The sequence below is a fragment of the Caenorhabditis elegans genome, chromosome IV (genome assembly GCF_000002985.6).
Source record: "Caenorhabditis elegans chromosome IV".
Classification (NCBI taxonomy): domain Eukaryota; kingdom Metazoa; phylum Nematoda; class Chromadorea; order Rhabditida; family Rhabditidae; genus Caenorhabditis; species Caenorhabditis elegans.
Genome location: NC_003282.8, coordinates 176,596 through 192,251, shown reverse-complemented (window position 1 = coordinate 192,251; position 15,656 = coordinate 176,596). Strand labels below are relative to the sequence as shown.

At 36.0% G+C, this 15,656-nt stretch overlaps 2 protein-coding genes and 1 non-coding gene across 5 annotated transcripts; all 3 read right to left on the bottom strand.

Annotated features, from left to right (window-relative positions):
* Positions 1-100: 100 nt before the first annotated feature.
* On the bottom strand, positions 101-7,768 carry pnc-1 (nicotinamidase; the record flags this gene model as incomplete). Of its 2 annotated transcripts, NM_067475.4 has the most annotated exons (4): positions 101-367; positions 1,002-1,610; positions 2,623-2,766; positions 7,543-7,768. In NM_067475.4, the coding sequence occupies 4 exons, from the start codon at positions 7,600-7,602 to the stop codon at positions 173-175; spliced, it is 1,008 nt and encodes a 335-aa protein (NP_499876.1). In that variant the 3' UTR covers positions 101-172. The 2 variants fall into 2 exon arrangements, with proteins under 2 accessions (NP_499876.1, NP_001367799.1); NM_001379995.2 differs by lacking the exon at positions 7,543-7,768 and having other exon boundaries at positions 109-367.
* Y38C1AA.15 lies at positions 2,931-3,018 on the bottom strand. The gene has a single exon (NR_052863.1). It is a non-coding gene; the product is annotated as an Unclassified non-coding RNA Y38C1AA.15 (non-coding RNA).
* Positions 7,769-8,997: 1,229 nt separating the features above from the next.
* On the bottom strand, positions 8,998-13,169 carry tcl-2 (T-cell defective protein 2; the record flags this gene model as incomplete). 2 transcript variants are annotated; one of them, NM_067474.7, is made up of 5 exons in its annotated part: positions 8,998-9,544; positions 10,928-11,386; positions 11,722-11,846; positions 12,056-12,535; positions 13,133-13,169. In NM_067474.7, 5 exons carry the CDS (start codon positions 13,167-13,169, stop codon positions 9,338-9,340), a joined length of 1,308 nt encoding a protein of 435 aa, NP_499875.2. The 2 variants fall into 2 exon arrangements, with proteins under 2 accessions (NP_499875.2, NP_001294305.1); NM_001307376.3 differs by lacking the exon at positions 13,133-13,169 and having other exon boundaries at positions 9,338-9,544; positions 12,056-12,509.
* Between the last annotated feature and the right edge of the window lie 2,487 nt (positions 13,170-15,656).

Here is a 15,656-nt window from a genome sequence, read left to right as displayed (position 1 = left end):
CGCGTGGCCGAGAAATCGTGCTGGCGGCCGCGTTATTTCGGAGCGTCGTTTGATGCGAAATTACTTTTTTCTGAACTTTTCAACGAAAATTTCGACAATTAAGAAAAAAAAACGTTTATTTAAATATTTTTAAAAGAATTACAAAATTATGCACAATATTTTATTATTACTTCTACTTCTTCACGATCCTTTGAACCCATTCTCTCGGCAGAAAACCGCCTTCCGTGATTCCACGTGCCTCGTCTTTTGAGATCATCGCAACGCCTTGCTTTTTGAAAGCCATCTCAGACTCCTCGATTCCCTTCTTCGTTAGTCCAGCGCTGCATTCCGGGATCACGGCGGCAAGGAAGTTCTGCTTCACAGCGTCCTGAAAATTTAAAGTTTTGAGGTGTTTTTAAAGGTGGTGTAGTCGAATTTTTTTATTACCTTATTAGACTCAAAATTGTCTGAAAACACCGAATTTCATAATGAAACTTTTTAGAAAAAAGTTATGACGGCTCAAAAAATGGCTTAAAATTAGTTAAAATCGGAAATTTGACCAACTTATCAATGTCGCAGCGGCTGGACACAATTTTTTTTTGAAATCACCGTCAAATTTTGAGTATACAAGTTGATTTCCTGCGTTTTAAACTTGATTAAGGTATTTAAAAATCGATGGACGGCGAGATTTTTAATTTTTTTGAGCCAAAACTCGCCGTCCATCGACTTTTAAATACCTAAATGAAGTTTAAAACGCAAGATGATCAACTTGTACACTCAAAATTTGACGGTGATTTCAAAAAAAAATAGTTTCCAGTCGCTGCGACATTGATAAGTTGGTCTAATTTCCGATTTTAACTAATTTTAGGCCATTTTTTGAGCCGTCATAACTTTTTTCTGAAAAGTTTCATTATGAAATTCGTTGTTTTCAGACAATTTTGAGTCTAATAAGGTAATAAAAAAAATTCGAATACACCACCTTTAAACGGTTTTCAGTTAGAAAAGCTTTAAAAAACCCTTACCAGGCAAGTAAACCGAACGCAAATATCGTAGGCGAGTCCGGCGATCACAACTGCGTCAATATTCTCGCGACGCAGCAAATCTTCAAGCTCTGTCTTGGACCGCCCGTTATTATCGTTGAAAGCGCTGTAGGAATCCAGATATGGGTCGACTCCCTTCATAATATACTCTGCGTTGTCCGCAATGTAGATTTCCGGATGAATATCCGATCCCCAGCTCTTCTGAATACAATGATCCGGATATAAAACTTGTTCTGTCTTGATTGGTTTCAAAAATTGCACAGAATCAAAGAATCCCAAAGTTTTATTCTCATCCTTCTCATCCATAACCCTATCCGAATTATGTGCCTGACTCAAAAATGAAATGTGATTGTGTGGATGCCAGTCCTTCGTATAGACCACCAAATCCCAGGACGACAGCTGAAGCAGCTCGTTGAGTGGTGTAATCGCTGAGCTTGGCTCCTGTCCAGCGTCGCCATCTCCGATTTTGAGGGATCCATCGACGAAATCATTCTGGAAATCGACGACGAGAAGCGCGACACGGAGAGAACGTAGTCGGGAGAGTACTTCTTGATCGAACAGTACAGATGTTCGAAGATCCAGTTGGCGATTCTGCAGAAATAGTTCTCGGTTGGAAAAAAACATTTGAAAAGAAAACCCCCAAAGCATTGTTTTTTTGAGTTACAGTTTTTTGAGTACCAAGGAGAAAATCGACAATTTTCAGGATTATTCGTTTAGAAACCGAAAAATCGAAAAACTATTTTTATATAAAGAAAATCATAATTTTTTCAAATTTCTATTTTTTTTTTAAATTTTGCTTTTGCCACGTGGAATTGCAGATTTTCCAAAATATCAAAACTCACTTGGACAGAACTTTTTCGAACATTTACGAGGCTTATGTCACGTGGAATTTTTCAAGTTTAAAAATATTTAATATTTATGAAATGAAATTGTCATTGTCATTCAAAGGAGGACTAACGGCCCGGACGATTTTGACGTATAGACCCAAAATGGGCTCATATGAACGAATTTGGTAATGAAAATTCTCAAAAAAGTTTCAAAACTTTTTATGGCTGTTCAAAATTTTGAAAAAAAATTATACTGATTTTAGCTAAAATCTCGAATTTTTGCCCACTTTTCTGTGTCGCAGCAGTCCGAAGTAGACTTTTTTAAAAATTATCATTCTTTATTGCATATTTGAGTAGTTTATCTCATTTATTTAATTTCATTTATTAAGGAACATCTAAAGCCGTTAGGTAACCAATTTCGATGATTTTTGGTTACCTAATCGGCTTTAAATGTACCTTAATCAACGAAATTAAATGAGATAAACTACAACAATATGCAATAAAGAATGATAATTTCAAAAAAAAAAAAACTCCATCGAACCGCTGCGACACAGAAAAGTGGGCAAAACTCGAGATTTTAGCTAACATCGGTGTAATTTTTTTCGAAATTTTGAACCGCCATAAAAAATTTTTGAATTTTTTTTTTGAGAAGTTTCATTACGAAATTCGTTAATTTGAGCCCATTTTGGGTCTATACGTTCAAAATCGTCCAAACCGTTAGTCCTAGGTTTCGTTTCATTTATTTAAAAATTTAACATCATGAAGATTAAGCTCACCCCAAGCCAAGATTCCATAATCCTCTCGGACTCCTCCACCGTAATTCCAGTGAGTTCACTCAACTGTTCGGGTATTGCCTCCAGTGATTGGTTGCCGAGAATTGTGTTATTATTGGTTGTTGCCGAATTGTCTGAGTGTACCATCTACAACAATACAAACTATTTGCGAACAACTATTTGTTGAGAGAGAGAGAGAGGAAGTTTGACACAAACTCAAAACCATTTTTTCTCCTCCAAAAAAAAAGTGGGAAACTCGGAGTGAAAATGTTCTAATTCCAGTGCAAAGCGAGCGAAAAAAAAGACGACGCTTCTCCGATAAGTTGCAAAAAAAGACACAAAATGGGCAACTTTTGGACGTACGAGACACCTAATCCTATTAAGATTGTGTTCGAATTTCAGAGAGTGCGTTTGAATTCGTTATCATCGAACACGTTGGTTTGCGAATTGAATTTTGATGTCTATGGTTTCTTTTTTTTCTGTTGGTTACGTGTGCCTAGATATTAGCTGATCTTTTGAACAATTAACTGTTTTGCCTGAAGAAAATCTACAGGATTACAATTATTGGAGGTAATAAAATTAGCAATTAAATCAGGAGTGGGCGGCAATTGTCGTTCGGAAAATTGATTTGTCGGCAAACTCGGCAAATTTGCCGGAAATTTTCAATTCCTGCAATTTGCCGATTTGCCGGAAATATTTACAGGGATTTTTCATAAGACGAAAACACCACGGGGTGTCCGAGTGTCTCATTTTGGTATGATCTACGTAAATCTACAAAAAATGCGGGAGAAGAGACGGAGAGTTCTCAACTCATTTTGCATGGCCATGCATTCATGGTTAAGAACGTGCTGACGTCACATTTTTTGGGCAAAAAATTCCCTCATTTTTTGTAGATCAAACCGTAATGGGACAGCCTGGCACCACGGGAAACACTTAAAACTGTGCCTTTTTGAATTTTTTCCGTTTTTTTTTAAACCATATTTTCATAGAATTTGCTAACTTTTCAAAATAGATGTAGGAACATACATAGGATGCGTACAGTTTTGCCATTTGAAACCACAATTACCGAAAATTTTCAGCAAATTGCCCTTTTCCGGCAAATTGGGCAAATCGGCAAATTGCCGGTTTTCCGATTTGCCTGAAATTTCCAATTCCGACAATTTGCCGATTTGCCGGAAAAAAATCGTGCACCACTGATTCAAATTCAGTAAAACAATGGATTTGGATATTCGAAATCAGTCCAAACTTCCATAGAATTTTATTATTTAATTTAAAATATTTCCACTCGACATTCAAAATATCGCTTTGAAAAGCACAAACCCATTTTTTTCGAAATTTTTTTTTAAAACTTAACTAGTCGCAGAAGGAAAAGCGCTAGTTTTCGAATTCGAAAAATTTCAAAAAAATTGTTTTCAGGAAATTCGTGCGGTCATACATAAGTCATAAACATGGATTATCCAAATCTGCTGGTTCATTTGACTTTTGATGCCAATTTTATACTCGAAACTTTAGGGTTTTGTAAAATAATCCGAATACTGTCTCATTGCGATTTGATCTACGAAAAATGCGGGAATATTTTTCCAGAAAAATTGTGACGTAAGCACGCTCTTAGCCATGCGAAATCAGCTGAGATGTCTGCGTCTCTTCTCCCGCATTTTTCGGAGATCAAAACGAAATGGGACTTTCTGACTCCACGTGTACAGTGTAATTTTGACAGCGACCTCGTTAAATCTATGAAACAGAAATAACGAATGTAGGCACGGAAATACCTACTCGACTTCGTTCAATGACGTTTTTTGCCTTACTGGAAGTATAATTCCTCTTGAAAAAGACGGCCTACGCCTGCCTAGTAGGTATGTCGGAGTCCCTAGGATCAGGTTTCCTACTGAAATAGTCGAGTTGAGAACCTCAAAACCTTACAGAAACATTGAGTAAAACAAGAAATAATCTACTTCTACTCGATTGCCAATTCTAGAAAATATGAAATTTTAATCAGCTTCTACTACTACCAACTACTGCTGCCACTACTACGCCCTTCTAATCAATCTAAAAAAGGTTACGGAGCACGCCACGAGACCTCGGTTAGAATAACATTGTGATTGCTGATTGATGGCTGGGGGTTGCGGCGGCGAGCCCGCTTATCACTAAAACGTTACTGATTTACGATCGGAGCAATGGGGTCGAGCCAGGAAAGATGTCGAAATGCACTTTGGGAGAGAATTGAAAGCTCTATTCAATTCCAATTTTTTCGAGAAAAAAGCGTTTGTTCAGCTTGCACGGGGGAGGCGGTGTTCGGCAATTTTGAAAATGGAGTTCAAAAGGCTGAATTTGCAGAGGTGGGGAAGCTGATTGGATTTTTTTAAATTAAAAATTGCATGTCTTTCAAATTTTAGGGGCATTTTTGATGGTTCTGAAAACCAAAATTTGCCGTTTTTCCGGCAAATGCGGCATATTGGCGATTTGCCGGAAATTTTCAACTCCGATAATTTGCCGATTTGCCAGAAATTTCAATTCAGGCAATTTGACGATTTGCCGGAAATTTCAATTCAGGCAATTTGACGATTTGCCGGAAATTTTCAATTTTGGTAATTTGCCGAATTGCCGGAAATGCTCAATTCCGGCAATTTGCCGATTTTCCGGAAATTTTCAATTCCGGCGATTTGCCGATTTTCCGGAAATTTTCAATTCCGGCAATTTGCCGAATTGCCGGAAATTTTCAATTCCGGTAATTTGCCGAATTGCCGGAAATTTTCAACTCCGGTAATTTGCCGATTTGCCGGAAATTTTCAATTCCGGCAATTTGCCGATTTGCCGGAAAAAACCGTTCACACGTGGTGTGCCTCCATTTCGGTTTGATCTACGTAGATCTACAAAAAATGCGGGAATTGAGACGAAGAGTTCTCAACTGATTTCGCATGGTAAAGAACGTGCTGACGTCACATTTTTTGGGCCAAAAATCCCGCATTTTCTGTAGATCAAACCATATTGGGACAGCCTGGCACCACGGGCGTTCACCGCCCACCACTGGGTCATGTGTCGATTTACGTAGCGTACCTAGGTGAAAATTCTTTTGGACCAAACATATGATCACTATCATTTTGAAATGTTGAAAAAATAAAATTATCAGCGGAAGGAATTTTATCAAATTTATTATACTTTTAGTTTTTGAACACAACAACAACACGGAAACATTCATTTTACCTCTCTAAACTCCGAAAACTCGATAAGAATACTGCTAGGAGCAAAAATGGAATTAGCTGCTTCGTTTCCGCGGAAACGAGTGCGCGCCGCCAGTGTGTCTCAAATTACATGCAGCACCTGGCAGAGGGGGAAAGAGTTTGGAGACGGAGAAGAATGTAGTGGATTCTTTTATGCACACTTATTTTTGAGTGACAAAAAAAACAGGAGAGAGAGCTCAGGAGAGAGACGCAGAGGGAAAAGGAGAAGACGGAGAGGAAGACGACGGAGGAGAAGAAGAAGAAGAAGACGTGATTTCAGATGACCTTGCACAGGAATTAAATTACTTTAGTTTTTCGATGTTTCGTTTTGTTGATTCCTCATACTATTTATGCAGTTGGAAAGAGACAAAGTCATGAAGACCCATTAGTTGGGAGAGATTAGGAAGACGTAATGGTCGAGGAACTTGAAGTAAACAGAAAATTTTCTAGAAAACGGTCAAAAACGTGTTTCCTAACAATGTAAAATTGCTATTCTATCGTACTCTATGTGGAAAAAACGGTAGGTTACGGTCGGATCCTGACGCTATCGTAATTTCGAGAAAATCCGAGATGTCAGTTTAAAGGCACACGTTATTTCCTGAGTGATTCTCGCCACGCTCATAGTGATCGCTACAGGTGCAAGATTTCTCAGATGTGTTCATTTGGTGTAGAAAACCATGCGTATGAAAATTCAAATTCTAAAGTATACAGAAAAGGCCAGAGATTTTGCACGAGAAAGTTCGACTCAAAACCTCCAAAAAAAGTCAGAAATTGGGCGTTACAACATTTTGGAATATTTGAACGGGGAACGAAAACTCCTGAGCAAATAATTTGCGTATTACCGGTACAGAGAGTGTAGATAGTTAGAGAGTGACAGACATCCGGGACCCAATGGGGCGGGGCGCGCGGAAGAGACGATTTGTGTCGATTTACGAAATTTTCCTCGTTGTCATCATTTCGTAATCGACACAAATCGTCTCTTCCGCGCGCCCCGCCCCACTGGGTCCCGGATGTATGTCACTCTCTAACTATCTACACTCTCTGTACCGGTAATACCAATTTCTGTAAAGCTCAATATTGCAAAACAAAACCACTGGATATCGTTTTAAACGCTCTAAACGAGAAAAATAAAATTTTAACCGAAACAGTTTAAAATTGTGATCTATGTATTACGGGGACACAAAATTCGGAGAATGCGTATTGTACAACATATTTGACGCGCAAATATCTCGTAGCGAAAGCTACAGTAATTCTGTAAATGACTACTGTAGCGCTTGTGTCTATTTACGCGCTCGATGTTTGAAATGAAAATTCGTTTCTTCGTATTATTGCAAAAATCGAGCCCGTAAATCGACACAAGCGCTACAGTACTCATTTAAAGAATTACTGTAGCTTTCGCTACGAGATATTTGCGCGTCAAATATGTTGCACAGTACGCATTCTCAGAATTTTGTGATCCCGTAATATCAAGAATTCACTGTTTCAAGATACAATTATATAGGTTGGACAACATCCTTTAAAAAGTTTTAAATATTGAAAAAAAAGTATGGTACCAGCGTAGGCGAACATTTGAATTCAAAAATTCAAAGTTTGAAAAGAGTATGTGTCTCCCGCCATAAATTGCAAGTGACCACGAGGAGGTGCGAGTGCGAACATTTATGACCCCACTCCCCCTTGTCCCACCGTCCTATCCACCAAAACTCACCCAAATGAGCCCAATAAATGCCATTAAACGTGGGAATATAAGCTTTGGGCAGGGAAACATCAAGAGAATTTGATCTAAGAATGTATTCTCCAGTGTCTGCTCGGCTGAGCATGAAGTGAGTTTTCTTGGGGCGGAGATTTTGAATCGAAAGGAGCAAAAGGTTATATTTGCGGAAACTCGAACAAATTTTTTTTTGGCGGTTAGTTAGAACCGAAATTCGACACTTTACACTGAACACTTTGTATGTGTAAGAAGTTTGGTTTTTTGGAGGGGAAAATACCTTTTCAATATGGGGGTTTTTTTGGAGTTTGTTGTTTGCTGGGACTCTCTATTCAGCAAGGTGAGACGGGAATCGTATAGAGAAATTTTGAATTTTCGAACTAAAAAATTGCAGGTTTTTTAGGAAAGAGGACAGAGAGACGCTTAGTTTGTCATATTGCCAAAATTGATTTCTGGAAAAATTCAGCGTAAATTAAATAGGAAAATTAGCAAAATGTCGATTTTACATGTTAATACGTTAAACCTAGAGAGATTTTGCAGGTAAAACAAATGTTTGGCTATAATAAGAAACCAACAGTAATTTTTCCAACAAAAAACTCAACTTAACTCCTAGCCTCACCCAAAAATACTGAGAGCCTCACCCAAAAAAGCGGTTTACAAAAAAGAGGAGAATAGGATTTTTCAAATAAAAACCTGTGTCATTTCACCAAAATCAATTTTTAGAAAAATTCAGCGAAATCAGGAAAATTGGCAAAAAATGTCGATTTTACAAAAAAATGCGCTAAAACTAGGTATATTTTGTAGGAAAATTATATTTCTAAATATGCCACATTTTTTTTATATTATTTTCATCAAGATTCTATCATATTAAACTGAAAAAACCGAAAAAAAACTAACAAAAAAGAAAAAACAAATCGAAAATATAAAAAATCGACAGTACTCACTCAATCGCTTCGAGACCCGGGGAAGAGATGTGGCGCCTCCCTTTAATTTTTACAGTAGTCTCTTTCATTTTTTTCAGGATTTAATAATTTTTTGGTGAATTTTGATGAAAATCAAATTATTCTTGGATTTTTCGCTTGAAAATAGAAAGAATTCCGATTCCTGGACATTTTAGAGAGCAAAATATTGAAAAAAATACGAAAAAACTCCTAAAAATACAGACTTTTGTAAAGAAATTCAGTATTTCATCCAAAAAATTATCCCCAATAAGGATTTTCGTGGATTTCCGCTAAATTTTTATTAAAAGACTGATTATAATTAGGAGTTATAATAAATTTACAGCTAAAATCAGAAAAACCCGGATTGTTCTAAAAATTAAACGATTTCCTCGATTTTTGCTTATATTTTATGGAATTTTGATAATTTCTAGCCATTAAAATTTTGGGAAACAAATAGATAAGCTTTCAAGATACAAAAAGTAACAGAAAGTCAAGAAAAGCCTGGAAAATAAAGAAAATATTTTATTAGAGAATCTGAGAAAATTTTTAAAAAATTAGATAATTTATAAGCTTTCGTCTTGGGAAATGGTATGAACAGGCCAATCGATCACCGGAGTAGCAGACAAAAATAATTTAAGAAAAAACTAAAAAAGGACATTTCGATGAAATTGTGTCGACCCGAATATGAGAAGGGCTTTCAGGCCTACCTGCTTGCCTACAGGATAGGCGAGTAGGCAGGCAGGTAGGCATTTTCGTGAAGCTTGAGAAATACTGAAGATGAGGTGTAGGTGTGCAGATAAACAATGATAACAATAAAATTAGAGGGAAAAGAGTTGAAAGACTAGAAACAAAAATTAGTCACGCGGGGACCGGTAACGATGCTTAAAAAGTGTCACACGTTGAATAGTTGGGATTCTTCGAGGTCCTGAAGCAAGTTCTGGAGCCTGCGGAGCCCGTGGAGCCGGTGGAGGATTCGCTTTGAAAAACGACTTTGCATCCGAAAAAAGCTCCTGCTGAGCCAGAGTGCGACCAGTGGATATGACGAGCCAACGACCCGAGTACTGCAAACAATTACGTTTTTTTTTTCTTTTTTTTTCGTTGAAATTTTCCAAGGGGTGAAAAGTCTATACACACTACAAGTACTTGGTAAACAAGGTAATTGGTATGTTTCAGGTGACCAAATTGGTGAGAAAATCCAATTTTAAAGGCACAGCCAGGTGTGTGTGTGTAGCCTTGAATGTGCACATATGTGCAAAAAGATATTTCGGGGATTTTGTTTGAATTTTGTTTGAAAAAAAAATTTTTTTCGATTAATTTTATTTTTTTGTAGTAAAGAAAACTTTAAAACATTATTTAGCTATTAAAAAAAAACAATTTTTTCTGATCTAGACAGCAAAAAAAACTGTAAAGGGGCGTGGCACCATAAGCCCCGCCCATTTAATGGCAACTATTTAAAACTTTTTTTTCGCTACTTTGAATTGAAAAAAAAAACTTGAAAATTAAAAAAAATAGGTAACTTTTAAAAAATTTTGAAAAAATGCCGGCTTTCTAGAAATAGGTACCTCTTTTTTTAAAATTTTCCAAAATCAACAGAAATTTATTATTATTTTTGAGTTGTGTTCAAACAAAAAATATAGAAAATTTATATGACTTCTTAAAAAAATGTCGAAAAAAAGTTTTTTTTAGATCTAGAGAAAATGTGAATTTTTTAATTTTATTATTTGGTAAACGAAACCTTATTTCTCTAGAAATACCACGTTTTTCGAAAAAAGGCTTCGGAGAGGGGCGGGGCACCAGAAGCTCCGCCAACATAATGACAACAGTTTTCGGCTTTTTCTCCACTATTTGGGATTGAAAAAAATTGAAAATTAAAAAAAAAGGTAAAAAATATTTTTAAAAAAAAATTTCAGCTTTCCTCTTTGCCTCTTTTTTCAAAATTTTCAAAAATCAACTGAGATGTTTTTTTATTTTAGAGTTGTGCTCAAACAAAAACTATATAAAAATTATTTTTTACAAAATCACAAAATTCTGAGAACGCGTATTGAGCAACATATTTTACGCGCAAAATATCTCGTAGCGAAAACTACAGTATATCTTTAAATGACTACTGTAGCGTTTGTGTCGATTTACGGGCTCGATTTTTGAATTGAATTAAAATCATTCATTTATCGATAGAATATTTATTAAAATTAGGCAAAAAAAGGAAATAATACGAACTCGTCTTAAGCATCGAATGAATCAAATCGAGCCCGTAAATCGGCACAAGTGCTACAGTAGTCATTTAAAGAATTACTGTAGTTTTCGCTACGAGATATTTTGCACGTCAAATATGTTGCACAATACGCATTCTCAGAATTTTGTGTTCCCGTAATAGATGACTTCTAAAAAATTTTCAAAATTTTTTTTTTGATTTTTATTCCAGTTTTTTTTTCTCCAAATCTTACCAAAGGAACTTCTTTCTTGGGCGTTTCAAACGGAGCCAATTTCCATATTCTCATTTCCTTTTCCTTTGCCTCTTTCAGTGCTGCTTCCTTCGCCGCCGATTTTTTCTGCTCTTTTTCTTTTTTAGCGGAAATTTTCGTTGGTTTTTCAATAACTGGTTCAACATGTACTGCTTGTGGCTCTGGAACAGGTTCTTCTACAGATTTTCTGCTAATTTTCATCAAATTCCGAGAAGCCGTTCGTGAAATTGGCACGCTTTTCAAATTCCTGGCATGATTTTCGACGAGAGGGCCTGTGGAATTTGTGTATGTGGCAAGGGAGCTTGAAGTTTCAATCATTCCAGCATATTGATAATAATCCATTGAATCATCATTATTCACTTCCAGTGCTGCATTGATTTTTGCCGGAGTGTCAAGATCTCCGAACCCTTCGAATGTAGTTTGTAGTGGGAAATCGAGTACCTGGAAAAAAATTCTTGAAAATATGAAATTGAAAAAATTCTAAATTTATTTTTCAAGGTTTTTTAATCAAAAATTGTTTGAAATTTTTTAAATTGAAAATTGAAAATTTACAATTTTGGTTGAGGCTCAAAATTTTGGGTGAGGCTCTCGATTTTGGTTGAGGCACAGAATTTTGGTTGAGGCTCTAGATTTTGGTTGAGGCTCTCGATTTTGGTTGAGGCTCAGAATTTTGGTTGAGGCTCTAGATTTTGGTTGAGGATCACGATTTTTGATGAGGCTCTTGGTTTTAGTTGAGGTTAACAATTTTGGATGAGACTCTAGATATAAAATCTCACGTCAGAATTGCCCGGTGAGCCGAGAAATGTGAATCCATCGGGTTTTGAAGGTAACAGACATCTTTTTGAAGCACTTCCGGTCACTTGCTTATTGTAATACGTCCCGGAGCGGCCAATATGGATTCCTGGAAGAAAAACGTTACAACTTGGTTTTTTTCAACAAGAAATTTGCTGTAACAATACACTTTGTTTTTTAGGGGAAAAAAACGAAATTCCTGGATTTTTCAAAATCTGAAACTATTTTTTTTTCTATTTTTAAAATTTGAATTCTTTTTTCTATTTTTAGAGAAAAATTTTCCCAGCCCATTTTCAACCAATTTCCATTCAAACTCACCAGTAACATTTTCATTATTCGACAATTTCAGCGGAGTCTTACTGAAAGTGACCTTAAACGGAGACGGACTGGAAATTCGAATGGATTTTCGCAGAGAATCTGGAGTTTTCATAGATTTTGGCGGTGGTGATGAAAATGCAGTTTTAATCTTTTTCCGAGATGGTGGTGAGAAGAGGTTGAATCCAGGTGGCAAAGCTTCTTGATTCGGCCCTTCGTGAGATATTTTCTTTTTTCGATTCGGTGGTGTCCGGATTCTCGCCCATTTCGTTGGAGGTGATGATTCCAGTTGTGGAGGTGGCTGAGATTGGAAGCTTGTTGAAGCATTTCCAGCAGAAATATCCATTAAATGAGTCTCATTCAGATCAGTTGAATAAAATGAATCATTTGTTAATCCAAGACCACTGTCTAATGAAAGACGTGGCTGCGCATTGAATGTCGATGTTGTTGGGGCCATATTTGTGTTGTATTTCGTGTAAAAATCTGGAAATTTTTGAAGGACTCTATTTTTTAACAAGAAATTATCTTTTTTTTTTCCCGAAAAACGCAAAAGTCGAAGAAAATTTGTTTTTTCTTCATTTTTGCTTTTAAAAAGTAATTAAATTCATATTTTTAAATTTAAAAAAAAAAGAGTGGGCCTCAAAAAATGGTTCAAAAAACGAGAAAACTGGCCAATAACTGAAATTTTCACTTTTTTTAGTTCCTAAAAAAACATTTTCTGAAAAAATAATTTGGAAGTCCAATAAACTTTTATTTTAGAAAATGTCAAGAAAGAGCTAAATAATATTTTGTAATTCTGAACATTTTCCAGATTTTCGCGTGTTTTCAGTGTAAAAAACATTTTTTAAAGAAAAATAGTTCTTATTATAATAAGTGAAACACATATTTCAGCTACTTTTTCAAAAATTTTTCAGCGAAAATATCTGAAAAAATGGAAATTTCTAGTGTAAATGAGATTTCCCGAGGAATTTACACACATTCAGCAAAACTTTCTAACGTTTTTTTCAGGTTTTGATCGCTTTCATGTAAAATTTCCGATTTTTATGTTATGAGATATTTTTAAAACCCTAAAAAACATACCATCATAAAATTCGCTATTAGTATCCGGGGAAAACATCCTAAAAACAACCCGGCGCGCGGCAAGACCCTAAAACACCGAGTGTACCGTTGCTCCCGTCTACTTCGTCGTTTTCTGCAACAATTCTGTGTAAAATTTCCGTGATTTATGATGAAGGTGTGAGTAAATCAATCAGTGAAGCGAGAAAATCTAAGAAAAGAAGACAAGTGACACGTGGAGGGGGGGGGAAGAGCTCTTGAGCTTCGATTGGAGGATTGATTGCGTCATCAACAAGACCTAAAAGATGAGGAGAAGCACAACGCAGATGGCATATGGTCTCTTTTCCTTTTGGTTTACGAGAAGAAATACGAATTACAGGCGATGATTACGAGATTAAAGCTGTCGGAAATAATGAAAACAGGTTTGCCGAACGACAGATGGTAGCTCGCGGTGAGACCCGATTCAGTGAAAAGGAGTATGCTCATATAAAAGTTTACGGTGTAAAATTTTGTGTAAAATGTTGTCAATCTGTTATTTATAAATGAAAATTCAATATTTTTAAGCGATAAAATATTATTTTAATGCTACTTTACAACAAAACAGATATCGCTGCAAGAGCCACAACGAAAAAAAAAATTGTATGCGCCTTCAAAGTTTTGCGAGGGTACGGTATAAATAAATTAAAAATCACTAGTAAACGATTTTAGTTTTTTTTGGATAAAATTTTTATCAAAAATGAATTTCTGAATTTTTTCTATCAAAATTGCTAGAAAACAACGTAGTGCCAGGCTGTCCCATCACGGTTTGATCTACAAAAAATGCGGGAATGTTTTTCCTAAAAAATGTGATGTCAGCACGTTTTTAACCATGCGAAATCAGTTGATAACTCAGCGTCTCTTCTCCCACATTTTTTGTAGATCAACGTAGATCAATCCAAAATGAGACACTCTGACACCAAGTGGAAAACTTCATAAACGTTATGATAATTCAAACACGTTGAAAATTTGAGAAAATTTGAAAGAAAATCGAAAATTCAACATTAAAATCGGATTTTCTGAAAGTAATTGTGTATTTTTAAAATTTTTTTGTAACTTTTATGTCGAAAAATGTGCCTGATTGGTGCCTGCACGCTTACCTTATGCCAGGGGCGCAAAAAAAAAACACCTAGAAAAGCTTAAGCGGAAGCCAAAACTACAAAACACCGACAAAACCATTCGTTATCAAAGTTTTTTCTTCCGTGCCGGTCGGTACCGGTCTCCACGGATCTGTCAAGGACTTTTTGTCAGCTTTTTCCCGCGCGCCAAAAAAAAAATCAACATTTTTTTGAATCAAAAGTTTTTCCTTCCAGTTTTCACCTCGAGTCACGGGTGCAATTGACAGACGGACGACAAAAAGTAACGGCTGTCTGATGTTTCGAAGTGAGACGAAGGTTTCGGAAAAGAGGCAGATGGTTAGGTTATTATGACCAAGGTGGCAGGTGATACCTCCAAGAGAGCCTAATTTGCCGACCGAGTCGTCGTCGGCCACCTGCCTTCATTTTCTTCCGCCTCGCCGAGAACGGTTAGAAGCTAGCTCGTAATAAAAAAAGAGATGTGAGAACAACGGGCGGGACATATGTAAAACAACTAAAAATTGGGAGGGGACCGCCCGGGTTGTGAGGAGAAGGAGACATAGAGGGGTTGCAACAAAGATCGGTGTGGCTGATGGAAAACGGAGATAGTGATGCTAGATTAGCGCGACCTAGCAATCGTGAAACATGACTGCTAGGTACCAATAAGGAGGGGGGGGGGTGGGTTTGGTGGTGGTAATAATAATAATCATAACCCCCATATTTTTGGAAGTCTTAAAGTTGATAGGTGTACTAAGAGTTTTGTCGTTTCAAAAATTTGGAAGGTTTTTGTGACCTTGCAACAATATTCCGAACTATGTAAAAATTAACTGGCATGTGCCATTGCAATAATGTTTCTTAATACGGAAAACATGAAGCCTCTACCATTTGGCAGAGAACGCCGCTATAAGGGTACTACACAAATCATCCTCAGTAGAGCAATTCAATCTGGAAAAAAGTTTATCTGAATTTTTTTCAGCTCAGTTTTTCACTGGTGTAAAATGGCTCAAAATAATTATTTTTCCACTGGAGCCTTTTTTGAAAATTTCATTATTCTTTGAAAAAAATTTGAATTTTTCTTGGTGCAGTTGTGGATACGAATTTTATTTCAAACAAATTTTAAAATAAATTATTTTCAATAAAGATAAAAACTTACTAATGAGAGAAAAAAATTTAGTAGGAATTAAAAAAATTGCCAATATAAAATCCAAAAAAAAATTGGGAAATGGTCTGTAAAATTACATAAACATTATTCTTTAAAAATTAATTTGAAAATCTTATTTAATTTTCCTATTTACTTATTTTTTAAAATCCTAATACTGAAATTTTTGTTTGGAAAAGTTGACAAAAAACTTGGAAAATCCATTTTTCCTAATAAGGCTTATAAATAATTATTTCTTAAGTCTAAAAGTCTAAAAAAATCCACACATTAATATTTT